This window comes from Argiope bruennichi, chromosome 5 (assembly GCF_947563725.1).
Source record: "Argiope bruennichi chromosome 5, qqArgBrue1.1, whole genome shotgun sequence".
Lineage (NCBI taxonomy): Eukaryota > Metazoa > Arthropoda > Arachnida > Araneae > Araneidae > Argiope > Argiope bruennichi.
The window spans coordinates 115,326,748-115,354,556 of record NC_079155.1 but is presented as its reverse complement, the minus strand read 5'-3'; the positions used below and the strand labels follow the sequence as shown (position 1 = coordinate 115,354,556).

At 30.9% G+C, this 27,809-nt stretch overlaps 1 protein-coding gene across 3 annotated transcripts in view; it reads left to right on the top strand.

The window, feature by feature from the left end:
• Positions 1 to 27,360, top strand: part of LOC129968689 (voltage-dependent T-type calcium channel subunit alpha-1G-like) — a 126,041-nt gene extending 98,681 nt beyond the window's left edge. For 2 of the 3 annotated variants that reach the window (XM_056082836.1, XM_056082834.1), the window contains 15 exons: positions 289 to 368; positions 1,582 to 1,774; positions 4,327 to 4,511; positions 6,614 to 6,740; positions 8,368 to 8,496; positions 8,675 to 8,764; positions 11,251 to 11,443; positions 14,025 to 14,176; positions 16,423 to 16,532; positions 19,145 to 19,275; positions 20,909 to 21,058; positions 22,074 to 22,195; positions 22,591 to 22,839; positions 24,170 to 24,329; positions 25,053 to 27,360. In XM_056082836.1, the coding sequence (XP_055938811.1) occupies positions 289 to 368; positions 1,582 to 1,774; positions 4,327 to 4,511; positions 6,614 to 6,740; positions 8,368 to 8,496; positions 8,675 to 8,764; positions 11,251 to 11,443; positions 14,025 to 14,176; positions 16,423 to 16,532; positions 19,145 to 19,275; positions 20,909 to 21,058; positions 22,074 to 22,195; positions 22,591 to 22,839; positions 24,170 to 24,329; positions 25,053 to 25,528 (2,547 nt within the window). In that variant the 3' untranslated portion in view covers positions 25,529 to 27,360. The remainder of the gene's footprint in view (positions 1 to 288; positions 369 to 1,581; positions 1,775 to 4,326; positions 4,512 to 6,613; positions 6,741 to 8,367; positions 8,497 to 8,674; positions 8,765 to 11,250; positions 11,444 to 14,024; positions 14,177 to 16,422; positions 16,533 to 19,144; positions 19,276 to 20,908; positions 21,059 to 22,073; positions 22,196 to 22,590; positions 22,840 to 24,169; positions 24,330 to 25,052) is intronic. The other variant, XM_056082835.1, reaches the window with a different exon arrangement.
• Positions 27,361 to 27,809: the final 449 nt, after the last annotated feature.

Genomic DNA, 27,809 nt, shown 5'->3' with positions numbered 1-27,809 from the left:
CGGATTATTCAAAATAATCTCGTTTCGTTTTTTTTTTTTTTTTTTTTTTTTTTTTTTTTTTTACTTAGTTTAATGATCTTCCCCATTATTTGAAATGGAATCCTGGTAAATTTCAGGAACTCTGATCATGTTGTCTCAGATTTTCATCAGATTTTAAATCATCTATTCCATATTTTCTAAGAAAACTAAAACAAAAGATAGAGAAACATACAAAGTGGCAGGTTTCTTTCGATATGCTTTGTAATTTCCCATACAATTATTAGTTAATGTTTATGTACTTCTTTGCAGTTGTGCTGGTTTTTTGAGCCAAAAGGTTGGATTAAAGACAGAGAAGATTATTCCCTTTTCCTGTTCTCCAAATCGCATTGGTGAGTCCTATAAAATATAGTACAATTAATCATGAAATATAGAGTGGCTTTAGGAAACAGCATTTTCTGCATATTTATATTTCGATTGCTATGAAAAAAAATTGAAGAATTCAGCAACGTAAAATATTCTTGAGATAATAGAATCATATCAGTAGCAGCTGCTTTAGTCCATTTTTCTATTAGAATTAGTTTTAATGAATTATATAAAAATTCATTTTACTAATTAATTTTCAATTATATCTGTTTTTAATATAAAATAGTTTTGAGAATATTCTTTAAGGTATTTCATCAATACTATTTTTTTAGTTGTTTTTAAATTTTGTCCACAGAATTCTAAAAACATTTGGTTCAGATATTTTAAAATATATGAAAAGAAATAAATTCATATTTCTAACAAATAATATTATGGTTGGGATAAAGATATAAAACATTTTTTTTTCTTAATTCTTCTGCGAATTATTTAAGTGATAAATTACAATTTCGGATTTTTAATAACCGGATTTTTCCATTTTTTTGCAAGCTTTATGTTGCGATTATCTTATATTTACTGTCTTTTGTTTTTTATTTCTTAAAAAGAAACATATCATATTCTTCTAGAAAAATGTTTCTCATTCTGTTTTTACAGGCATTTTTTAACGAAGGTTTAAATTCTGATTTTTAAAAGCTGTCATCCCATTTTTTATATAAAAAAAAATTCTGTACATATATATGTATTATTCAATTGCATTCTTCTTTTTCTTCTTTAAAAGATTGTGCTTTTTAAGTTGTTTAAATTTTTCAGAAAAATAAATAAAAAAAATATTGAAAAAAATTAGAAAACCAAATTCAACAAGAAAAAAAAATGGAGGTTGGATGTACTATTCGTTTCAGTATGTTGAGACGACCACTTTTCGACGATTCAATCTCATTTACGGGTAAGACGCGAAAAGATATGCATATTTCTGGAATTTACTTTATTGTTAAATGCAAGCATCTCCTCTTTTCAACTTTCCTCTCGCCCCTATTTTGCCAAAATAAACTCATCCTAAAGCATGCGCAAAAGCTCGGTTCAATTTTAGAATCCATCAGTAAACAATACTCTAGTCTTCATTATTTTCCCTGAAACCTCAGATTTTTTTTAAGGGAATTAGAAAGTTTTAACTAATAAACATTTTTTTCCAGATGAATAAATTGGTGTCTAAAACTTTCCCACTTGTTTTCTGCTTCCCAATAGCTTGCGGCGCCTGTGCTGTCGAATTGCTGAGAACAAATGGTTCGACTACTCCATCCTCATTTTCATCGCCTCCAACTGCGTGACACTCGCCATGGAACGACCTACCATCCCCCCAGATAGTTATGAGAGAAAATTTCTGACTGGCACAAATTACATCTTCATCGCTGTCTTTACGTTCGAGATGGTTGTCAAGGTGACTATTACTTTGTTATGTTCGACAACAAGTTTAATTACCAAACTTCACTCAAAACAGATTTAAACTCATTCTTTATTCATTATAATTATTAATAATCCTGTTAGTAAAAGTTTATTTGGAGACTTAATCACCTTCATAATATATTTTTTTTATATTTTGTTGATGAATAATATCGATAAATTCGCCTTTGGTATGCTTTCATTTATCATAATACAGGTTAACATATATTTTAGTACTAATAATTTTTTTAGTTGATTTTAAGTGTATTTTAACAATGACATTGACAAATCAACTTCAATTTATAAAATATGACTGTAGCATTATTCAAATTAATAGATTAAATTAAGCATTATATTGGCTTCAAATTGAAAAATATATTCCTAAATAAACTGTATCAAACTATTTAGATACATGGAAAAGGTATAACAGTATTTCTGTAAATCTACTATAGCTAAATTAAAAATTAGGAATTAGAGGTTCAAATAAGAAAGATTTTGTTCCACTGCAAAAGTTTCATTTGTTGAATGAGTTTTATTTACTCAGTCTCAACACAAATATCAACAATAATTTGAAGTGATACGAGTATTCCAAGTGCCCTGGTGTAGGTCTTTCATTTTGGGCTGCTATTATAAATTTGTACATTTTGTTTTTCTGTAGTATTGCCAAACTTTTAAGGGAAATAGTCCAAATAGCTGTGAAAGTAATATATAACTACAGACTATATCTCAAGAATTGTTAAAAATCTTGTTATTTAACAAATGAAACGTAGTATCCAGTCTTGTGTTTGCCCAGAAATTTCTTGAAAAACCAACAAATGAACCATGGTTTCCACTGTATCTTATTAATAGAATTCCAAGAGTGGTGACTGCTTATGGACAGCCTGAAATATAAAACGTTCAGCTTAATTGTTTCTGAACATATTCCAGGCATTTCTCTCTATTTTTGTAAATTAATTTCCTGATCGAGAGCTCCCATGAACTATTTTTGTCCTGTCTTTATATGCACTGGAGGGAAAATAATTCTGTCTTGTCTTGTTATATTTTTTTTCCGGCAACCATGTTCTCTCTCTCTTACACAATATTTCCCTTATCAAGTGGTATTATTTGGCTCTACCATCTTATTGGCATAAGAAACAAATTTATTTCTTATGCCCCTCCACAGCTGACAAAAGAAGATATTAAACGTTTTTATGTCCACACGTACGTGAGACTATTTTCTCCATAAGCAGTAGGGGATCATATTCATAAGTTCTCTGTGTATTTGTGTGATTTATCAGTTCGAGAAATTGTTTATTATTTATTTATTTTTTTATTCTTTAGAATTTGAATATTTAATTATTTAGGTATTCAGAATCTGAAGAAAAAAAAAGAGCCGATTAGGAAACTTGCATTTTAAAACCAGCACATCAAATTTACTTTGTCATTTTGAAATATTCAAATGACAAATAAAAATAATGTTGTTATTTGGTCTGTGTAATTTATTCCACTGCCATATCTTTTTAGAATTCTAACCTTTCATAATTCCTTCAAATCCTACTTTTCACCGTATTTTAAAATATATTTTTATGGCAAATCAGATATCTAATGAAAATAGAATTATTTATTTATTTATTTTTGTATTTCTTGTTTTACTCCTTCGCAGATGTGTACTGCCCAAATAAACAAAAATAACGGGAATACAAAAAAATTTTTTCGCTACTTAAGTTTTAATTCCTTTTTTTCCTTGATTAAATAGAAATGACTAATATAGAAATGACTAATTTTGAAAATTAAAATCATCCAGTTATCTTCGATTCGAACTACAAATCAACATGCACAATTTTTAAAGGTTTCGGAGAAGTTCTCTTGACAATCAGGCTGCATTTCCTGTTTTGTTTCATAGAACATGCAGAAAATTCCACTCGGAAACATCTATCTCTATTAGCACAAGATATTGTATGACATCGCCACGATATTGTTGGATATACCGGCCAATATTGTGACGATATCGGAACAATATTATTGAGCATTTTATGCTTGTAAGGATTGATCTGAAAGTAATATTAATAAATTCCAATTTTCTCTAAGTCAAATACAAATAGAAATTTCATGATACTATAACGAAACTTGTTCTAACTTTTCGCAGACTAAATGGCTAAGTGGTAGAATGCTATGAACTGGAAGCGACAATTCGTATCGGACTGCAGGCAACTTGCCTAAAAAATCGTTTTGTTATTGATTTACTTTTTGTTATTTCTCGTTTGTTCTAGAATATTCTTATAATTTCTGTATCTTTCTGAATCTGAAAGATTCGAGTCATTTTCATCTTATGGAAATAAACAGATGTAAGGTTTAGTGCCTTGAATAAATTGTCGAGTTGAGATTAGCGAGAGTTATCTTTTACTTTAGTAAACACGCGATTTATCTACACTTTCATCTACGCGATAATATTTTACAAACATGAATGAATGTTGAAGTGGTAATGAGAGAATTGTGTTAAAATGGTTCGGTATGCTTGAAGAAAGATTGTTATTCGTTGAAACTTGGAATGAATGGTCTATTTATTCACAGGTGATAGCAAAGGGCCTATGGTATGGGCAGAACGCATACTTCAAAAGCGGATGGAACATCATGGACGGATTTGTGGTGGGCATCTCCCTCGTAGATGTACTCCTCTCTTTCGTCGCTGACAGCAGCCCTAAAATTTTCGGCATCCTCCGGGTATTCAGGCTCCTCAGATCTCTCAGACCTCTCAGGTATGAAACAATACAAATGAATGTTAATCTTTGTTAAGTTTTTGTAACATTTCAGGGAACTTGAATCATGTGATGAAGTACCACATCATGTCGTTGATGAAACTTGTCTATTCGAAGAGATGATAATGCTCATCAAAGTTGATGGAGTAAATTAAAGATGCCAACTATCATGCAATTAAGCTAATTTTTTAATAGGATGATTAATCCACGTACCATTTGTCAACATAATTCTAATCTTTTATTTATCCTGTTATTCAAAAATAAATTAAATTATAATTCTAACATATAACACACATGCCAAAAAAAATATTTTGCAATCGCAGCATTATTCTCTTAAAGAAACTTTCCTAAAATAAATAGTAAAAATATATACATTTATATACCACTTAAAATAAATTTGATTTAATTTGACAATTTTGCAAAAATTAAACTTGGAGATAATTTAACAAGATGTATTACTAAAAGCAAAAAAAATGCAACTATTAATTGCTGTATTTATAGATTAACATGTGATAACTACTTAAAATAATTATTAAACTAGCCGGAGTAGTCTCCTTAAAACTTTCTCATATAAAAGTATTATTCCAGAGAATAATACCTTTATATGAGAAATATTCAAGGTCTCTAATAAAAGTAGTATTCCAGAGAATGTCTTGCATGGAGATATAAAATACCTACGCAATATTAACCGTTGGCATAAATATAGCATTTTTACTGAATCTGTGGTGACATCCTGTTCGAATATTTAGGCGATAAATCCCTAGCATGCAGTTTAAAGTATCCGAAAATCGAATTAAGTTTTCATAAACGTTCTTCCTAATCATTTGAAATAAAAATTTGACACAAAACTGCACTTGTAGTCACAAAATCGCATTCCAAATTTGATATATCTAAGCTATTTCGTTTTTGAATCATTGCGCTTGGAATTTTCTGAAAGTGCAGACTAACAGTCGGTCCCCATATTGGATTTGGCTCAAAATTTGATAATGTTGCAAAATATTTCATTCAAAATGTTGAATATATGTACCGAATTTCATCTATTTAGCTCTCTTCGTTTCGTAGTTGTCGTGTTAACTTATATTCGAACAACCGGACAGAGAAACTTCCTCTGCTTGAACCTTTGCTTAATTTTTCTAACTTGGCTTAGTTAAAAAATCTACAAATTTGGATGCAAAGACCTATACCAATTCCATCCATGTAGCTCAGTGCGTTTTTTAATTATCTTTGTCACAGACAGATAGACGGATAGACATTTTTGAAAAATTTGAATATTTTTTTCGAGCTTAGGTAGGTCTAAAACGCAAAGATTCGTCAAAATCTCGAATTCGAATTGTTTGAAGATTCCAGTACTCTCTCTATACTTCGCATACGAGAAAATAAAAATGAATTGATAGAGTGAAACACTTTTGTTTATATCAGCATAAAAACAAAAGTACAATCTCAAGCGTAATACTGCAGCCCATAGTTTCAAAATTATCGTCAATTGATTCCAAGTTGATCGTCAATCATATAGGCATCACAATGTGAAGAATTTACGCTTGCTATTTCTGTTTTATGTCCATTACATGATTTAATTTAATCCTACTTTTCAAAGTAAAATGTGAATCATAACTGCTTCCGTTAAACAACGTCGAAGAATCTAATAGAAACATTTGATTTCAAAAGATGATACTGAAAACAGTCTCTTCGAAATTGAGATAGTCGTCCATTTTTAAGAAGCTTTTATACATCTAATTTTAATAAATAAGAATTGTATATATTAATTTGAGAAAGTCATCTCTCCATGAACATAAAGAAATCGAGGAAATATGTGCAGACTCCATTCTCCTGCTGCGTCTTAGTGAATTATAGCAATGCATATATTCTTTTCTGAAAAAGGATTACACCTAAAATGCTAAGAAATAATTACATAAAAAATCAATTTCAAGATAGGAAAAGTGGAAAAAGTAATTTCTAAGATCAAGCTCGTTGATAAAAGTAGGCTGAGTCTCTGCGACTGATAAGAAGATGAGATTAGTTTATGAATATATATTTGCTTTCAACTTGATTCTCTCTTTAAATATTATACTGATAACTACATCCAAATAATAATTTTATTTTAGGGTTATCAATAGAGCTCCTGGATTAAAATTGGTTGTTCAGACTTTGTTATCATCATTGAGACCTATCGGGAATATCGTTCTCATCTGCTGTACTTTCTTCATCATCTTTGGTATACTTGGTGTGCAGGTAAGTCATTCGGGTACTTAGCTGAGCTCGACACTTTGATATTGAAATTGAAATTTATTATTTCAATTGAAAGTACAATAAGTCCCATTTATTAACATTCAATAGCTATTTGAAATAAATTATGACCGTTTGTCAAAAAATAGACTACTATCTTCTGAATAGTTAACCTAACGGTCTTTGATCAATTAAATTTATTTACTTTCTAAGATCTTATTATCCTAGAAATTGTGCAAAATTAATAAATTCTGTGTGTATTTTATTTCTATTTACATTTATTTTGTTATTATTTTTATCAACACACTAGAAAATAAAATTTTCTATTTGCTACAATTTCTTTTAACACAGTAGAAAACAAAATTTTCTATTGGTTACTATTTCTATTAACACATTACAAAGCAAAATTTTCTATTAGTTACAATTTCTTTTAACACAGTAGAAAACAAAATTTTCTATTAGTTACTATTTCTATTAACACATTACAAAGCAAAATTTTCCATTAGTTACTCTTTCTATAAACACATTACAAACAAAATTTTCTATTAGTTACTCTTTCTATTAACACATTACAAAGCAAAATTTTCTATTAGTTACAATTTCTTTTAACACAGTAGAAAACAAAATTTTCTATTAGTTACTATTTCTATTAACACATTACAAAGCAAAATTTTCCATTAGTTACTCTTTCTATAAACACATTACAAACAAAATTTTCTATTAGTTACTCTTTCTATTAACACATTACAAAGCAAAATTTTCTATTAGTTACAATTTCTTTTAACACAGTAGAAAACAAAATTTTCTATTAGTTACTATTTCTATTAACACATTACAAAGCAAAATTTTCCATTAGTTACTCTTTCTATAAACACATTACAAACAAAATTTTCTATTAGTTACTCTTTCTATTAACACATTACAAAGCAAAATTTTCTATTAGTTACAATTTCTTTTAACACAGTAGAAAACAAAATTTTCTATTAGTTACTATTTCTATTAACACATTACAAAGCAAAATTTTCTATTGGTTACTATTTCTATTAACACATTACAAAGCAAAATTTTCTATTGGTTACTCTTTCTTTTAACACAGTAGAAAACAAAATTTTCTATTAGTTACTCTTTCTATTAACACATTACAAAGCAAAATTTTCTATTAGTTACAATTTCTTTTAACACAGTAGAAAACAAAATTTTCTATTAGTTACTATTTCTATTAACACATTACAAAGCAAAATTTTCTATTGGTTACTATTTCTATTAACACATTACAAAGCAAAATTTTCTATTAGTTACTCTTTCTTTTAACACAGTAGAAAACAAAATTTTCTATTAGTTACTCTTTCTATTAACACATTACAAAGCAAAATTTTCTATTAGTTACTATTTCTTTTAACGCACTAAAAAAAAATTTTCTATTACTTATTTTTTTGACAAACTAGAAAGGAAAGGTTTCTGTTAGTTACCATTTCTTTTTAATACACTAGAAAATAAGATTTTTCTATTAGTTACTAATTAGGTTAACACATTTGAAAACAAAATTTTCTATTTCTCATTTGCAGAACATTCGTTTAATTTACGAAACTGATTTTATAATACTCAAAGAATGCTTAAGCTATTTTTATTTCAGCTCTTCAAAGGAAGTATGTACTATTGTGAAGGTCCCACGGCTTCCAAAGTGCGGAACAAGTTCGAATGCCTACAAGATCCCAGGAATGTGTGGCAGAACAGGAAATACAATTTTGACAACCTCGGGAAGGTAAAGCAGTGAATTCCGGATTGCCGGCAGTCCATATTGTAGAGCTGTATTTTGCAGTTCTTAAAGATTAAAAGAAATCCTCTTATTTTAAATTTTTTTATCTGTCTTTTGCTTAATATCATTATGATGATTTCTGTTTCTTATTCACTCATCCATTCCTTTTTTTTTTCTTTTTTAGGCTCTCATGTCGCTGTTTGTATTGTCTTCCAAAGACGGTTGGGTTAACATCATGTATACAGGACTAGATGCCGTGGGTGTTGATCAACAGGTGTGTGTAAAAAATTTTTTAGAACCAGAGGTTCTGAGCCCTATTATACATAGTCAACAACTAATTACTGAAAATTGCGTGTACTAATGGTTTCCAAATTTTTTTTGTTCTTAAGATAATTGCTAAGTACATATTTTTCAAAGTCTCATTGTGTAAATTCCCAAATCTTTCAACTCCAAAACTCGTGAAGCAATAATGTATAAATCTGTTTAGTAAAGTAAAAATAAATAAGATTATAAACATCTTGGAGTCCCACTGAAAAAGACCTGAATCTGCAGGAAACCGATGGTGTATAGCTTGAGAACCACAGGCATGTATGGAATAGAAATATATTTAATAGAACGCGTTTTTAAGTTGTATATTCTTTTTGATATCTTTAATGGCTAATTCGCCAAACAAAACTGTCTGTCTCATCTTTTTAAAGGTTGAAGTGGCATTGCCATTTCTCAGAAGAAGTGTTATTTTGAAGATAAAACCCATTTTCGTTTATCGCTTTTGTAAATAGGACACATATCAAATAATATTCTTGTATAAAAATAAATTTATTTTCCTCAGACATATGATCAAAATCTTCTCGAAATTCAGTGAGACCAAGAGCATAAAGAACAGTTTTAAAGACAAGTGAACAAAATTATCAGAATATTTTTGATGTTGCTATATAAAAGTGATGGAAAACGATATCCAATCAAAATTATTACTATAACCTTCAATGTAAAATTTAGCCGTGATTTGGGTACCAAGTCTTTTTATTTTTCGTTTTTAACATCATTTCGTTTAAATTATATTTTTAACCATCTAACTAAAAATGTTAGTCACTCTGTGTACTGAGGTATATGAATAGTCTGACAAATAAGGTCTGAAGCACTGACTATTACATGAAATTTCTTATAATGCTTCCAATATATTTTGATGTAAAATTATACATATTTCCTTAAAACTAGATAAAGTAATAGAAAAAATACATAGCAAAACGATACATATGTGTCCCCTTAGTATTTAGGGGAGAGGTTAGCAGAAAAAACGTGCTTGGGTCAAATATCAGGTTTGCACACAGAAAACTTTTAAATGAATTTGCAAAATCAAAATTGAAAGTCTTTTTTTGATTAAAACTAAAATCATTTTTAAAAGAAAACATTTTCCTTTTTTTAAAATTTTTCTAGCAAAACAAAACAAGAATCTTTAGAATAACCTTTAAAGAATATGCAGCGGGAAATATTAGATATGAAACTAAAAAGTTCAGGGCCTAGGGCATTGTTTGCTGAAGGTTCAAATTGTTTCTGTTCGAGTTAGGTCCTTGCCAAGTTATTGATCGAAGGACATGACAACAGAAGTTTCAATTCATGAAAAACATCTCTTCAGGCTATTTTATTTAAATTTCCGTGTGCATGATGTCATAAACTTCTTTTGTTTCGCTAGGCAAATGGTAACTTCTACAAGAGCTTTCGATAATGTTGCTCCAGTGAATTTGAACTTGTTTTTATAGATTTAAAATATTTTTCTAACTTTTGATTGTCTAGTCATCGCCTAATATAGTGTATAAGGAAAAATTGTTGAAACTGACTATTCATATGATTTGCTTAATACATCAACACGAATTTAATACTTGCAATAATATAAAGCATACTGCAGGGGACTCGTAAAAAAATTGCTCATAGAAAAATAATTCCATGATAAATCAAGCAGTTTAAATCATTTTATTGGGTATAGTACATATAAATCATATTCATTTATAACTTTTTATTACAAAATCAGAATAAAAGAACTAATAATATGTTTATCTTCATAAAAGTATTTTTCAGTTTCAGGCTAGCAAATTTTATAAATTTTGCTTGCCATCCGCGTCAGCAGCTGATGCAAACTTTATAAAATGTTGCAATAATTAATTGATAATTAAATTAAATATTTAGTCATCTGATATCGAAAATCGACATTCAAAAATTCATTTGTTGTCCTTCAAAAATGCATTTTGTTGTAAACTGAAGATCATCAGTAAGTTTCATTAGTGTCCTGTTTTGAAATTATGAAAGGATTTTTGTTTTAGATGTTGCTAAACTTTGAAAAACATATTTTTTTCGCATATTGGGAATTGTAATCGGATGACGAGTTGTGAAATCTGTATTTATCATACTGTCTGTATGTGCTGGCCTCATGAGTATGAGGACATTTTATCTCTTATTTCGTGTCCATTCAACTTTCCAATAACAGAAAAGACAATAGATAAAAGATATAGGTATAACATCATTAAATCTCCCAACATAGTGAAGTTCTTTGTAAAAGCGGACTCCAAATAGCCATCATCCGAAGGCAAACATTTTGCTACAAGGTCACCTCAACTCTTGCTTTAAACTGAAAATAAAATAGTAAAATCAAGAGCATTTATATGAACCACATAAAATTTGGATGTCTTCTGGAGTTCTGTTATAATATTAAATGATTATTACATACTATTCTGTTATTGATTTGCAAAATTTGAATTTCTTTCTTAGCCCATTGAGAATTATAACGAGTGGAGGCTACTGTATTTCATCTCATTCTTACTACTGGTGGCTTTCTTTGTGCTCAACATGTTCGTAGGAGTGGTGGTTGAGAACTTCCATCGATGCAGAGAGCAACAAGAGAGAGAGGAAAAAGCGCGCAGGGCCGCCAAAAGGGCCAAGAAAATGGACAAGAAGCGAAGAAGTAAGCAACTTTGGTACTCCTTTTGTTTATGGGGCCGTGGTAGCCTGGTAGTAAGGTCTCAGCTTCGGAACTGCAAGGTTTCAGCTTCGAGACCCAATCCCACCAAAGAATCATCGTGTAAGTGGGTCTGGTCCACGCTAAATCCGGCCGGCCAAACGTCCTCCCGTTAGTGCCGTGAGGAAGCTTGTGGAAGGATGAATGCCTTCTCTGATGTCGTCCTCGTCATCTGACCTCATTTCAAAATTACGAGGTCCGTCCCAAAATAGCTATAGTGTTGCTTTAAAACGGGACGTTAACATAAGTAAAGTAACTTAAACCTTTTGTTCATGAGGCACTTCTTGAAACAGAGAGAAATGTCTTGCGTTACATATTTGCCTTAATATTATTTTCTAGTTTGATTTCATATAAAAGGCATTTATTTAGTTGAGATATCAGAATCTTATTCATTTTCATGAATTGCATTTCATTGGCAACGTGAAATAATTTGAGTATTATGAAATTTCCTGGATGTTGGAATCTTGATTTTCCATATCAAAGTAAGGTAGTAAAGCATATATATCTGTATAAAAAATAACAATCTGTGAAAATTATATTTCACTATTCACTAAAATAGCTACCTTTGGAGACCAGCTTGTTCGCCCAAATGATTGACTTTTTAGGTTGTTAAATAAATAAATACGAAGCGCTTTAAAAAATGTTTCTTGTTATGTGATACGACTGAAAAACATATTTTAATGGAACTAGTCTGTTGCGAATTGCTAGGGATACAAATTAAAAAGCGCATTTACTACGAAATAAAAGTAGAAGTGAAAATTTAATTTTGGAGTTAAAGTTCAAATATAGCAATTTTTTAATTTAATTTTAACATTAGCAAAAGCATGCGATGAAATAAATATTTTGAGGAATAAATTTGAGTTTTCTCAGAAAATGAAAAAAAAAAAATTACATAACTTGGAAACATAGAGTGTGAATTAAATTTTAAAAATTTATTAAAGTTAAAGAATAAATTATACAGAAATGATATTGTTATTGATAAAGAGGTAATTTTTTTAGTGGTAGGATATGAAATAATAGTTTAATAAAATATAATCATCGATTTCCATAGTTAACGATCATAGCGATTTCCTGTCTAACGATGGTTAAACCAATTTTCGAGCTCGATTTAGCTTTTTATTTGACTCTTTATTTCTTTTACATCTTTTTTGTTCTCTAACTGAATGGAGTCTTGATGATATACTGAACCCCCTCCGAAGCATTTCTAATAATATTTTTCATCTTCATTAATTAGCAAAGCTTTGAATTCATTGCAGTTGTAAAAACTTTCAGTGAAGTAATCTAAAACGTTCGTGCAACGGTTTGTTTACAATTCGATATTAAGTAATAGCACCGATTTCTGTGCTATGTGCGTAAACATTTTCGATGCGTAGATTTTAAATTCCAGTTGAAAAATTAAAATTAAAATATTAATTGGCGTAAAAATGTTATGTATTATTTCATATTAAACAAAAACGCATTGCAATGAAAATTCTTTAATGTAATAGAAAATATGTCGATTCCTTTCTTTTTTTTTTTTTTTTTTTTTTTTTTGTCCTTCGTCTTTTACTATTGAAAATAGTTTTGATTTACGAAAGTTCAGTTATAAATGCTGCATTGGTAAGTTCGGAGTATTCTAAGTTGGGAGTAAGTAAGTTGGGATCTTAAGAAATGCAGGTTATCGCAGCTTTTTTTGGCAATTAGTACTGAAAAAAATATTGTATACAATCTCTCCTCTGCACGCGTTAATGGTTTTTATATACAGCATAGTCAATGATCAAACAAAGACTCTCTTTCAATCTACCGGTACAGCGAAACGTGTTTAGCTGAACAATGAAAGAGTCTTTCATTTTATTTATCCTTCTTCTGAAATTGCGTAACATTCTTTTACTGAAATTCAAAATGGCAACAATTGTTTTAACCCTAAATAAAATCAAAACTTTTCTTATCTGCTAATCGAATATATATTTTTAAAATTATATTTGAAAAGAAGTGGTAAATCTAATACACTCTCACATAGTTTTTCTGAATGAAATCTCAATCTTTAGAAATTGAAAACTGACTTGATTAATTTCTTCCCTACTATTTTAGCACAGTTACTTTTTCTTAACACTTTTGAATTCTTATTGATAATAGCTGCTTCTAAAAATCTTATAAACGATAAAAAATGGCAACTGGCTTCAAAACAAGAAAGAATATTAAAAATTCCTCGATAATAGCTTTTCAAATTCCATCAGATTGATTGATACGAGTTTAAAAGAGAGAAGAAAATGTCACTAAGAGCGAGAGGCAAAAATTCTATTTTAATCAATTTTAGTAATCTTACGCAATTATGAAATTCATTCAGGCCACAAAGAGGTATTTAGCAACTAAATACGTTTATCATACATTCTCAAAATGTTCACATAATACTTGTAAAGTATTCAATTTCTATACAGTTTTTTTAATATTTTAATGGAAAGGGGGAAAGAAGGGGGACCCCCTTTTAAATTTCAAAATTTTCTTTGTTTTACGTCTTCTTTAAATGTGAACTTTTTTTTTTTTACAGAGATGAGGGAGCCACCTTATTACATCAATTACTCAAAGCCTCGTCTTTTCATCCACAACATCATCACTAGCAAGTACTTTGACCTGGTCATTGCCGCCGTCATTGGCCTGAATGTCGTTACCATGGCTATGGAATTCTATATGATGCCCAAAGTAAGATGTGCCCCTTTTAGAATTACTGTGCTTGCTCATAAAACATACTTTTTCTCAAAGAAATTCCTTTGAAGTGAAGCTATGTTTATCAGGGTTGTTACATGCATGATAAAAATGTTCAGTGTTATTTTTTTATTGTTATTGTCGTTAGGCAATTATTGTACATCAAGATTTCTTAAACTTGTTCATGGTCATAAATTGGTTTGTTGTAGCAGCAAAAATCTAATTGGGCAATAAACTAGCTTGATTCTTAAAGGATACGGACAAACATAAAAAGTGTGTGTACAGTAAATGAACTCATGGTGCAAAGAAAATCTAAAGATAATACTGTTCGATATTAAAATTAAAGAGAAAAGACATTAATAGAAATTAATGTGATCTTCTCATAAAGAAATAGAAAAAAAATCATTGTAATTATATTTACTGATAAATGTTTTTTTAGAGAATAGCCAATCACCAAAAAGAATTCTTAAAAACTTTAGAAATAACATTTTCTGAATTTGGTTAGAAAAAAATGATATATTTATAGGTTAGGATAATTGACATTCATCTATGAAATTAAGAGAAAACAATTAAAACATAAGAAATAAAAAAAAATTATAATTAAGTGACATCAGAAAAGTGTATGCATATGAAAGATATCGTTTAATATCTATTTAACCGAAATTCTTATCTAAGAAATCAAAAGACAATTTTTATAGCATTTTAACATTATTAAATCATCAGATTTTTAATTCATTCTCTTTTCTGTTATTGCAGGAGTGCAGGTTTAAATATATTTAGTTTTCTTTGTGTATATACTATGGCTATTTTTACTCTAGAATGCATGAATTTTTATTTTTTTATAAAAATTATGTTTTGGTAACTGCATATAATTCAAGAAAAATACTAAAAAAATTTCTAATTATTTTTTTCGTGAAATTAAAAAATAAATTAATGTGCCAACGACTATATTAGGAAATAAAGAATATCTCAGTGACGCAAATCACATTATAATGATTCTGCAATAAAAATAAAAATCCTTTTTTATCAATACATTGTTTACAATGCAAAGAAAATAAAATATTTAATAGTTATTTTTAATGATAGAACTATTCTTGCAACAGCCATCTTGGTATTTTTTCAAACTTCTAATTAAATCTTATTCTATAACAGCGATTTCCATGTATTGGTCTTTTCAACAAATATTTATCAAAAATCATTTATAAAAAGGATTTCCAGTCACTCATTGTTGCCCTTTGGAACAGTCATGCGAAGCTTATAAATGGAAACCAAAATTTGTAGCCAAATGGCTACACGATGCACTGTAGGGTTAATAAATGATTTATGACAAGAAAATAACAAAAATGTTTAAATAACTCTTAATAAACACAAAGTCGTTTCAAGCTAAATTATTAGCCAGTTAACTGTTTCGACCTCTTCGGAAAATGCGTATATAAATTGCCTTCAACATATATATATTTTATAAATATTATAAAAATATAATGTGATGGAATGAAGATCATTATGATCCGTGCAGTGGAAGCAAGAGGACCCATGTTTTTGGGAATATTTCTTCAATGGTCCCATTTCACACAAAACGCGACAGACATTAAAGCGAGCACCTTAACAGAACAGCATCACATCTGTTACTAATTACATTCGCAGAGCACTATGGGATGCGTACCTAATTAGATATCGCCATCTATTATCCAAAAGAGCAGACAGAGTAATACAACTGCTATAATAATAAACAATTATAAATGAAATAATTAAACAGTTACTAAATAAATATGTAATTGGCATTGAATAAACCCATCATAATGCAAAATTTTGTACATTTTTAATGACCAGTATACTATTCAAAAGCAGTTAACTGTTTAAAATATAAAAACAAACAGGAGTGAGAAAACGAAAAAAAAAAAAATGGCAAGCTAAGAGATATAAAGAAGGTAAATTTCTGATTCCTGCTACGATTATGTATTAGCTACTTAACTCGGAAGCCTTAATAACACTGATTTTCCTTATTTAAACGGTATTTAGTCTTGAGCAGTAAGCAATATTTCGAACTATTTCGTCTACAGAGACAGACAACTCGAAATACACTTTTGGCTTGATTTGATAGATAGATTTGATTTGGAAAGATAATAATTTTCATTACAAAATTGCTATAATTTAGTGTTAATAACAATTGGCTTGTATTTTCGCAAGCATAAGATCGTTCCATCTATGAAATAAATATCTAATAAACGTTTTTAATTTTGTAGAATCTAGAGTATGCTTTGAAAGTATTCAACTACTTCTTCACTGCTGTATTCATCATCGAAGCCTGTATGAAAGTGGTTGCTCTGGGTTTTCTCAAATATCTGAAGAACAGGTAAAATTTCCTTATTATATTTTGAAATATGATTACATATTTGAAATTTTAAAACGAATCAAAATTTCAAACAGAACCAGAAATTTTTTTTGTCGTATGAATAACAAAATAATTTAAATATTTTTATGATTAACAAATTTTCAAATAAAAAAAATTTACTATAATTATTTTAGTTCTTTTTTTTTCCTTTTGCATCCTTTTTAATAAAAAAAATCATATAAAATCCGATATATAAAAAGAAGAATCAGTCTAGCAGATATTTTTATTATTTTGCTTGTAAATGAATTGAAATGTCGGAATTTACTAGTCTGATAATTTTTTTTATTTTTCATCTCATAAATATATATTTAAAATAACTAAAATTAATTAAAACGCAATGTATTGTATTCTGGTTTCAAAAAACTGCAATAAATTTCCTTAAAAATTTTCAAAAGTTTTTTTTAAACTTTTTATTTTTAAGGCAAAAGAATTAAGTATGCATGGTAGATATAAATAACAAATATAGCTATAAAATTAAACATAACCAGACACAAAATATATTATTTGTGGAATTAGTGCAGGAATGTATTTATTTACTTATTTTGCTATTTATTTTTACTAATGGATCACGTTTTTGAAACTGTGGATAAATGCCTTCCATTTTGTTTAAACTTATTTAACTAGATCACTTCACATGTTATAGGATTCTACTTCTATTGATTTGGTTATGTCCGGTATCATTAATATGGAGTGAGAATTTAGTGCATCAACAGGTGGCGATGAGCCCATTATTTTGTTTTCAGATTATCTTTCCTCTCCAACAAAGTTGAAAAATATTATATGTAACTAATCCATTTTCCAGAAACAGACCCCTTGCTATCAAATGAAAAGATGTCCCTTGTCACGTCAAATCCACCCCTCAGGCGGTAAAATTTTCTCGCCTTATATCCTGCTAATAAAAGTCCCATCATTAAGCTATCGAAGTTTTCTTTTTCTCCATCAAAGAAATCAACTTGTAAGACTTGCCTTACAAATTTTAAATCTAGTGTCTTGTTTCTCTCTGATCTTTAAAAAAATTTGAACAATTAGATACTAAATATTCCTAAATCAGAATAATATTATCGTAGATGATTTTCTTGCAAATATTTAAATAAGGAATTTGTATAATGCTCCACAGGAAATTTTTCAATTAATTTTGATTCTCAAAGTCCCATATATCCCTTTAACATAAAAATTATTTTGATAATTTTTAATCGGTTTTTTGATAAGACATGAAATGGAATCTGCATATTATTTTCGTTCAAACATTTTAATTGCATTTGATGTTATTAACAAATACCTTAACAAATGGTACAAAAATACAAATACCTTGTGTACTGTACCTTAGTAGAATACGCCAAAAGATTTAATATACTTCGATGGCTTTAATCTATAATCGTTATTATTTTAAGTTTCAAATTATGGAGATAGTGTTACAGTTTCTGGACAAGTTGAAATTGCCTTTTTTAATAATTGTCTTATTTAATAATTTCACAAACATATTAATAATTCAAATTAAACATATTAATATATTCAAACCACATTTTCTTATACTAATTTTATCAGCATTTAAATTAAATGTTTCTTTTCTCTATTTTCAACTACAATATAACGAATTTAGTGAGATATTTTAATTTATAATCTTCTCTCAATGTCTAGTCAACAGCATTGTTAAACTAGAGCAAATAAATCAAGTTCACATGCTTGTTCTTATACTAGTCTTAATATCACATTCGAGTGACCAAGAAAATTGTAACGATTTAGTTTAATTAAGCTAAAAAAACATGGATGAAATTGTCTTTGCTATCCTGGAATTTCATATCTTTGCTTTCTCAATAATATTTGCTTTCTCCATAATGGATATTTTCAAATACAAATCATGTCACTTATTAGTTTTCCTTCATTTACATATTACTTATAATAAAAAAAAATCGGGAAAAAAATGGAAAGATCGATTGAGTTTAGTATTTTTGTTTTCCAATCCCTGATTTTGAAAAGACATTCTTTTAAAGCAAGTGTAAATACCTAAATCTGAAGTTTTGCCAAATATCTGTTTTTCGTACTCATGAAGAGCTACATCAATGAAGAGCTTTACCAATTTGATGTTACCGGGATAGCCTGGTTGGTAGGGCGATGGATTCACATTCCTTGGGTTGTGAGTTCGAACCTGTCGACCGAAGACTCTCAATGTACATAGTGGTTGGTTCACGTATAAATCTGTCGTAGTCACAAAGTCCTCCAAGTCTAGACAAAATCATTGAGATTACTGGATCAGATGTGATCATTCTCTGACTCGTGTCTAAATTACGATTTGTGGATGAGTGAATGAAATATATGAATGAAGTCCGCCCCGTGAAAAGGGCTGTGACTTATAAGTAGTTAAGGACTGTAAGTGACTTATAAGTAGCTGTGAATTATCAGTAGCGCCTAGATGGCACTACTGAAACAAGAGACGCTAATACTCGACTTAAAATCGCTGACTTTGTCAGCGAGCACGGCTATGACAAGTACCATAAGCAACAACAAATATTGTCAAGATAAAATCCAACCCAATATCAAGTCATAGTAATGTTTTATTTTGCTTTTTCAATCAGGTGGAACCAACTAGATATTGTAATTGTGGGACTATCCATCGCAGGCATCGTGTTGGAGAAGATGGAATCCGATCTGATTCCCATCAATCCAACCATCATCCGAGTTTTCAGAGTACTGAGGATTGCAAGAGGTGAGTTATGCGTTCAGTTCTGACTGATATGAAGCAAAGAGACATCAAAGCAGCGACACATAACTGGAATGTTAATGAGTGTCAGAATTCATAAATGAAAGCGAAGGCGTGCAAAATATTAGTCGTATTAAGAACTAATGATACAATGATAATTTTAAAATTGATGGAATCAGATGATATGGTCAGAAACGTATAATCAATGCCCCATCCTGATTCTAGCAGTCAATTAGTTCAGATTATCAACGCCTCGTCACCATAACATCTATAGTGCTAAGTTCCATAAAGGAGAGGCGTGTAAATACATTAGTCGTATTAAGACACTAATAATACGATAGCTTTAAAATTGATTGAATCAGATGATGTGGTCAGAATTGGATAATCAATGCCCCATCCTGATTCTATCAGTCAATTAGTTCAGATTATCGACGCCTCGTCACCATAACATCTATGGTACTAAGTTCCACGAAGCGAAAGAGTAAATTAATTACACATGACAATTTACATCATACCTCATTTTGATTCATTTTTTCAATTTATATACAGAATAGATTATAAAGGTTGGCAGCTGTATTATGATTTCATGTATTTAAAATATTTTTATCACCCCAGAATTTTTTAGTCAATTTATCAAATAATTCACGAGTAACCATACAAAACCAGTGGGAGTGGTCTATTCGAAAATATTTCATTTATTGTCTAATAAAAGGGCTGTCATCCCTTCTTAATGCATAAAAATTAGTAACTTTGGGAAAGGCCACAAATCCTTGGTCATTTATTTTCAATTATTTTTTTTTTCTATTTTTATCTTTATTGGCGTTTTGTGCTTATTATTATAATGAAGAAAACCTAGTATGGATGCCTTTTTCTCAACCAACTGAAACCATATCTACAATTTTAGTGTCAGAGCACAATATCATGTCATTGATATATAGTTTAGTACTACGATATACAGATCTACAATTTTAGTACTAAACTCACATATAAATCTCAACCGCTTCGTTTTTCAGTTATCGCTACTATATGTAAGCATACGTACTGATTAATAGACGTTTAACTCCTTCACGGATTTGGTTTGAAACTTCATACGGATCTATATTTTAGATAAAACTGTATATTAAATTTATAAAACCTTATGTTAAATTATACCAGGTAAAATTTAATGTGCGGTTCATTCGGACAGACATTCTAGGATAGGCATTTCTTTCCATATTAAATAATATTTAATATACATTCACTCGCACTCGGACAGACAGACAAATAAACAAATTCATTCAGAGAAAGTTCTGAATGAATTGTTTGTATATTGAACGCATTGTTCTGTATACTTCCACGTTTAATTTGGGCCAGAAAAGGCATAAATGTCAACTTGATCTGAATGCAAAAAAAAAATAATAATAATAATGAATAAATAATTTTAATTAATTCTTTAAAGAAATAATTCATTTCTTATAAATATTTTTTGTACTTGAAGTATTTCTAAGTTGTTATTTTACTTCAATGTGTAATTAATTTAATAGCATGTAATAGTTTAAACAAAAAACATTAAATGGTGTTTAATAATTCATCACATAGTACGTTAGTACCCTTTGATATATTTTGTATTTATGCTAACAGAAAACTTTTCCCCACTTAGTGTTGAAGCTTCTGAAGATGGCCAAGGGCATCCGTGCCCTCCTCGACACTGTGATGCAAGCCCTGCCTCAGGTCGGCAACTTGGGGCTGCTGTTTTTCTTGCTCTTCTTCATCTTCGCAGCCCTGGGGGTTGAGCTTTTCGGAAGACTAGGTGAGGTTTATCTTCATAAAAAAGATATAAACAATGCTTCAATGCGTTTTTAGTTATCATGCCATTTCAACCAAAGTTGTCTTTTCCTTTCGAAGCACAATTAGACATATATACAGTATGCGCCAAAATATGCAGCACTGAAATGGAAACATGAACAAAATTACATTATTGTTATCTGTGTGTTTATTTTTCCTCAAAAGAAATTAACATACATACATACCCACTATTAGTTGATTTACCACGGTATGCGTAATGTAAGGGTTCAAAGTGTGCATCGCCTCGCTGTAGACAGTTTTCATATCGTTCACTCAGATTCTCAAACATATCTTGAAATAACGGTTGCTGCGGACTCCGGCAAAAAAAGATGATTTTCTCACGTAATGCAGGCACAGTTCTTGGTGGATCTTCACAGTTGAACACACTCTGCTTTAACACTCCCCACAAGTAGGCATTAGATGGTGTGAGATCGGGGGAATAGGAAGTCAGTACTACATGAAATGATTCGTCCCGGAAAGTTTCACAGAAGCATGGTTAGAGATTTTCGAATGGTATGGCTGGTCGTCTCGTCCTGTTGATACCACTGTCTAATTACTGAATGTTCCTTGCATGACAGAACCTTCTCAAAACCTGAAGAAATGGCTCGATCACTTATTAAACTGTCTTATTAAACTTCTATTGGAATTGTTCTGCCACCTTTTTCAAAGTCGGTCCACCTTCACGAACGCTTCCGTATGAGCGGAAATAATGTTCAACTATAAATGCTTTTTCCTCCGTCGAGAGACCCATTTTCAGCAATAACTATTCAACACAACTTCCTTTTCACTATTGCGAACACGTGTAGCTGGAGCTATACCTCGTCGACAAACGCAACCACGTGTTCGAGAAGCTCGAGTTTCAGTACTTATATTTTGGCATATACTGTATTTTTATTTACATGCGAGATATTGTATTTTAATTTACTAGGTTTGGGTTACATCTTTTAATAAATGACGATGATTCTCTTCCCTTTTTTCAGAGTGCACTGAGGACCTCCCTTGTGAAGGTCTAGGAGAACACGCCCATTTCAAGGATTTTGGAATGGCCTTCCTCACCCTGTTTCGAGTGGCAACGGGGGACAACTGGAATGGCATTATGAAGGTCTCGACTTTTTTCCATTTGTCACAAAATTTGAGTATACATCTGAGTATGCTTGAGGGTTAAAACAATAATATATCATAATTTTACAATTAATTAATTATATCCTTCCATTATTAAACAAAGAGTTATGTAATATACAAGTACAAAATATTAGAAATTTTTATCTCATTGTTCGCCGCGTGAATCGTATGTGATTTGCAGCTACAATTTAATTAGATAGTCTCTTCTTCACTTCAAACCAGAGATAGTAAAGAAATAATCATCTTATTATATAGTGGTTCGAATCACACGCATGATTCATGGCAATGAATGTGTTAAACTTAGTCATTTCATAATAGGATAAGGAAATGTTATGTTATATTACCGAAAATCTTAACAGCGATTTTCTCCTGCAGGACACCCTACGGGACAACTGTGATTATTCGAGTGATTGCATCCGCAACTGCTGTGTTTCACCCCTCATCGCACCCCTCTACTTCGTCGTGTTCGTGCTCATGGCCCAGTTTGTGCTCGTCAATGTGGTAGTGGCCGTACTCATGAAGCATTTGGAAGAGTCCCACAAACAAATGGACGATGATATCGAGATGGATGCAGAACTCGAGAGAGAGTTTGCGGATGAGAGGAGGAGGGCTGAGGCACCCCCGGTGAGTGAATCAAACCCAGGGATAAATCTTGCTCTGATAGGTGAATTTGAATTATTCGTATTACTTCCACCAGAAGTATAAACTTTTGGCAAATTAAATCAAAGGCAAAGTTCTTGAAAATTCTGGAAACACTTCTTCTTGTATACAGCCGACCATCCCGCCACCACTGAACGAGGCAGTATCGACAGGATTTGCTGAGGTTGACTGCTGTCTTTAACATAATCCATCCATATTACTGACATTTTTTCCGAACTGGCATCCTCTTCGAAGTGGTTGGCCCTAAGCCACAGTTGGTCAATCTTGGACCTTCCTCCTCTTCTCCTAAATTTGTCATCCGGTTTTACGAGCAGCAGGTCCCTAGAAATACTTCTTGTAATTTTGATTTCTAAATTTTAAAAAAAAAATCCAAATGCTTCTGTTGCAATGAAATGCAATTTCTTGGATGAAAAATGTCCAAAATCTGTTTTTTTTAACCGAATAAAGTAATACAAAGGAACAAAAAACGTGTTATGAGTAACTAGTGTTTAGTTGCTTCTTCATTTAGTGAGGGCTATGTCTCATAGCATTATGTAGCAAAAATCACTCAGTCTTAAAAGAATCTACGCCTTAGAAATTATCTTTATTTGCATTGCTACTGCAGATTCCTTAGCAGGAAATTCTTAAAAGTAGATGGGAAATAGAAATTTAGATCTCTAATATGCTTAACATGGAATACTAAAGAAATTAATCAAAACAGCTTGGGGATAATTATATTGGTGTATTTAAAAGTAGAATTTCATTTTTTCAGTTTATTCTATATATATATATATATATATATATATTTATCTTTAACTAACGATTCGTTATGAGCAATATTATGGATTTTTTAAAAAGAATTTTCCCTAAATATGCTATAAGATTCCGGCACTAATGTGGAAAAAAATTTAATTGAATTCAAAAAGTTAATTTTTATTATATTCTGAAAATATTATAATAGCGTATTGACATCCAGAATACATAAACATACAGAATTTCAGAAGTCTGGCATATCAGGAAGCCTTTGAAAAATTTTACAAAATATATCTTTATAAACACATAGATAGACGAATTGAATAAAAATGTATAAAATGAATGTATTAAAATATTAATTTATATATTTTATTGCATTGAGATATTGGTATATTGACACATGCTGTCAATGTTATCTTATATCTTAGCATTTCAACGTATAAAGTAATCCTAGTGATTGACTTAAATTGTAGCTCAAAAACTGTATGAGAATTTGCATACTTTTCAGATATAGATACAATACTCTGAGTTTGTTTTTGTATAAAACGGCTCTTCCTTCCAGGAGGTTGAGGATTCGAAGGTGAAGAGTGTCGTCCGCTCCAAGAGCTTGCCGCACAAGCCCTTGGTCAAGATGGCTTCCCTACCGCCCAACTTCGTTTTTCCCTTCAACAGTGTGGAGGAAAGAAGTAAGAAATCCTACCGAAAAGAACATTCTAAAAACAGTAATTGCTCTCATTTTCTGCTTCTAATTCAGATCTTCTAATAATTATTCCATCTTCTTCTCTTTCGTTATGTTATTCTTTCTCTGAATCTTTGGACAAACATGTAAAACAGGAAAACCATCACTTCAAAATTCCATTGCTATGCTAATCACTAAAAAGCGCTAATGAACTTCTATAAGCAACAAGTAAAAATATAACTTACAACACTAAGTATATAAAAATAAATATGTAAATTATGATAAATAAGCTGCAATAAGATTTGAAATATTACATCCTCAAAGGTAATCGCAGGAATCGCCTTCTTCTTAATATGCATTTAGATAGAGAGAAAGAACATATTTAACAAGACGCTAATATCTATACTAATAATAGAGGTGTGTGTGTGTGTGTGTGTGTGTGTGTGTGTGTGTGTGTGTGTGTGTGTGTGTGTGTGTGTGTGTGTGTGTGTGTGTGTGTGTGTGTGTGTGTGTGTGTGTGTGTGTGTGTGTGATATTGTCATTTATCCATTATCTATTCTCGTTCTTTAGTCACTTACCGATACACCAAGTCAAACATTTCACTATTATATCGTCGTTGGTCATAATTATTTCCAATACAAAATATTGAATACATAAACATTATTCAGAACACAATTCTTGATATTTTTGCATTTATTTAATCACTTGTTATCTGCTAAATAATTCTTCAAAACATGATAAAAATTGTAGCTATATTTCTTTACAGGTTTCCGTAGAGGGTCTTTGAACTTCCAAATTTATCGGAACACCACCGATTGTGTATTCAATCGCTTCTCACTTGACTCGTCTGGTCCTCCTACTGACCTGTCACCCAGCCCTAACATCAACATCCGGCAAGCATCTCCTGACGAAACAGATAGCAAGGTGTCCGTAGCCAACTTGAGTCCAGTGCCTCCCAGGTCCTCGTTTGGCTCCAATCTCAATGTCCCTGAACTCCGGAAGGACCAGCCCCGAGAGAATTGGGTGTGCGTGCTTTCTTCGTTCGAAAACGAGTCTGGCAGAGGGCAAATATTATCGAGTGACTCCGAAAGAGCAGATGATAAGGCAGAAACACCTGCTGATTCTACTTTTGTGTCCCGCATTCGAAGAAGACTGAGTGCTCTGGAAACTGGCTCCCCCATAAGTTCTGATAGACCCACCGATCACAGCATTGCCACGGACTCAACCTCCTTGGAATGCTAGCGATGGGTGCTTTTGTCTTGTATCTTTTCTGAGGAGGCTGGAATCCTCTTCTGTCCCACCGACCACAACTCATCTGTTCGTGGCAGATACTCGAATCGTGTGTGCTGGCACTGCATCATTCAGTATGGATATGATTGACTTTGCTGTCATCAGCTTTGATTTGAATAATTGTTTCACTGGCGCTTGATATCTCTTTGTGGTATCTGTTGTGTGGTACTCGTCGGCGTTTTAAACTGCTGAAACTGAGAATTTTTATGGTCTTGATTTCTTGAAAAGTGGATGGCAACTTGTGCATAAATTCTTCCGAATATATATTGGTGCTTTACATGAAATGATTATTCTAATAGATCTGTTTCTCTTTTTTGCTGAAAATGTCCTGTTGCAATTTCTCTAAATATATTCTATCTGAGAATGTTTAAAACTTGATGAGAATTTTATATAGCTTCAGTGCCTGGTCGAACAAACGCATGAGCAATTCTAGTATTTTAATGAAATTGTGATTGAGTTGAAAATGATTTTTTGGCATGCAAATAAAGTTCTAACGACGAAATACAAATCTGGGATTTAAAGTTTGTGAAAGCTTAAGTGCGATGCTGATTTTTCTACGTCCCCCGATACAAAAAAGTGAAATATGTGGAAGGAACTTGTTAGCAACTTTTTTTAGTTCTACCAGTTCATCATCGTTTTCTTTAGCAAATGTTCTTACAGCTTCGTTTGTTTAAGAATTATATTTTGAATGAAAATGGAAGTAGTAGGTAAAAATTTATTTTAAGAGGGTCTATGTAATAACTACCTGAGATAGAAGAATAAAATCATATAGTTCAGTTTATAAATATTTTTGAAAAATAGAAAAATGTAATCAAATAAAATAATTTACTAGAAGTGAATATCGAATAGCTCAGTTTGCAAACTTCTCTAAAATGTAAAACGAAGCACAAATTCGTAAAACATTTTAGAAACAGATCAAATAGCTAATGATGATTTTTTTTATTTACCTTTTACTACAAGTATTTCTTTAAGTCATATCAAACTACCGTTTTTAGATTTGTCATTCCATTTTAATATTTCACATTAACCAACTTTTGTCTGCTGTGTTGCAAGAACAAGACAAAATTTCGTTTATGTACCTAGTTTGTATTCTGTTAGTTCCTCAGCATTCATATAATGTCCATACTAGGTATAATTTGGAATCTATGAAATATAATATGGTCAAAAATGACGAAATAGAATAGATCCGCTTGCATAAGAAAGTGCCTGTGAGAAGTAACAATTAAATATTGTTGGTGTGGTGTTGAAGATGTACTAAGTGAAATCTGTGCTGTTCTGTTTATAGCTGGACTCTATTCCTTTAAAAAGAATTTTAATATTACTTTCTGTAAACTTTTTGTGCTATATATTAGACGAGGCACTTCAAAAGAAGTGATTGTTTGTAACTTTCATATTACTTTTTAGCACATCTGATGCTGAACAGGCCTCTGAACATTAGGGAGGAATGCATTGCTTATATAACCAAGAAAAATGTCGTTGCCAAAAATAAACAGTGTTACTTTTTTTTTAATTTCAAAAGGCTTCGAACTTAGCTGGCCTTGGAGCTTTTACTTATTTGGATGAAGCAAGCAAAAAGAATTTTCCGAGTGTAGAAGACATTTTTATTTTGTTACTTCCATTTGTAAGAATTCATCGCCGACAAAGAAGTTCCCATTTCTACGATTTAAGCCTCAAGAAAAAGAATATTTGAAGAAGTATTTTGAAATGCTCTTGCTTTAGAAAGTTAACGTGCATTTTTACATATAACAAAGCTTTCATTGAAAAGACATCATTTCACTAGTAATAAAAACGAATTTATCATATATTGTGATTTTTTTCTTTTTCTTTTTTTTTCTTTCAGTAACTATTTCAGCGACAATAAAGAATCGCACTTGGATTTAGAAACAGAAAGATTTCTGTGCTGAAAGTACTTTCAATAATGCCGGGTTTAAACTCGGCCAGTTATAAGTGGGCAACGCATGCGCAGAAAAGGACTGATTTATGTTAGCCATAACTTCATAAGATAGATTCAGGCATTCCATGCTTGGCTATAAATTACCGTTTTGGCACTCTTGAATTTTTCTTTTTTACTGCGTATGTCAGCGATTCTCAACCTGTGGGGCGCGCCCCCCTAGGGGAGCGCGAGCACACAAGAGGGGGGCGCAAGAATATCCAAGAGAAAATATTATTTTAAAAAATTGATTAACTGACTGAAAAGAAAGCACACATACACATAGAAAACAAAATACATTTC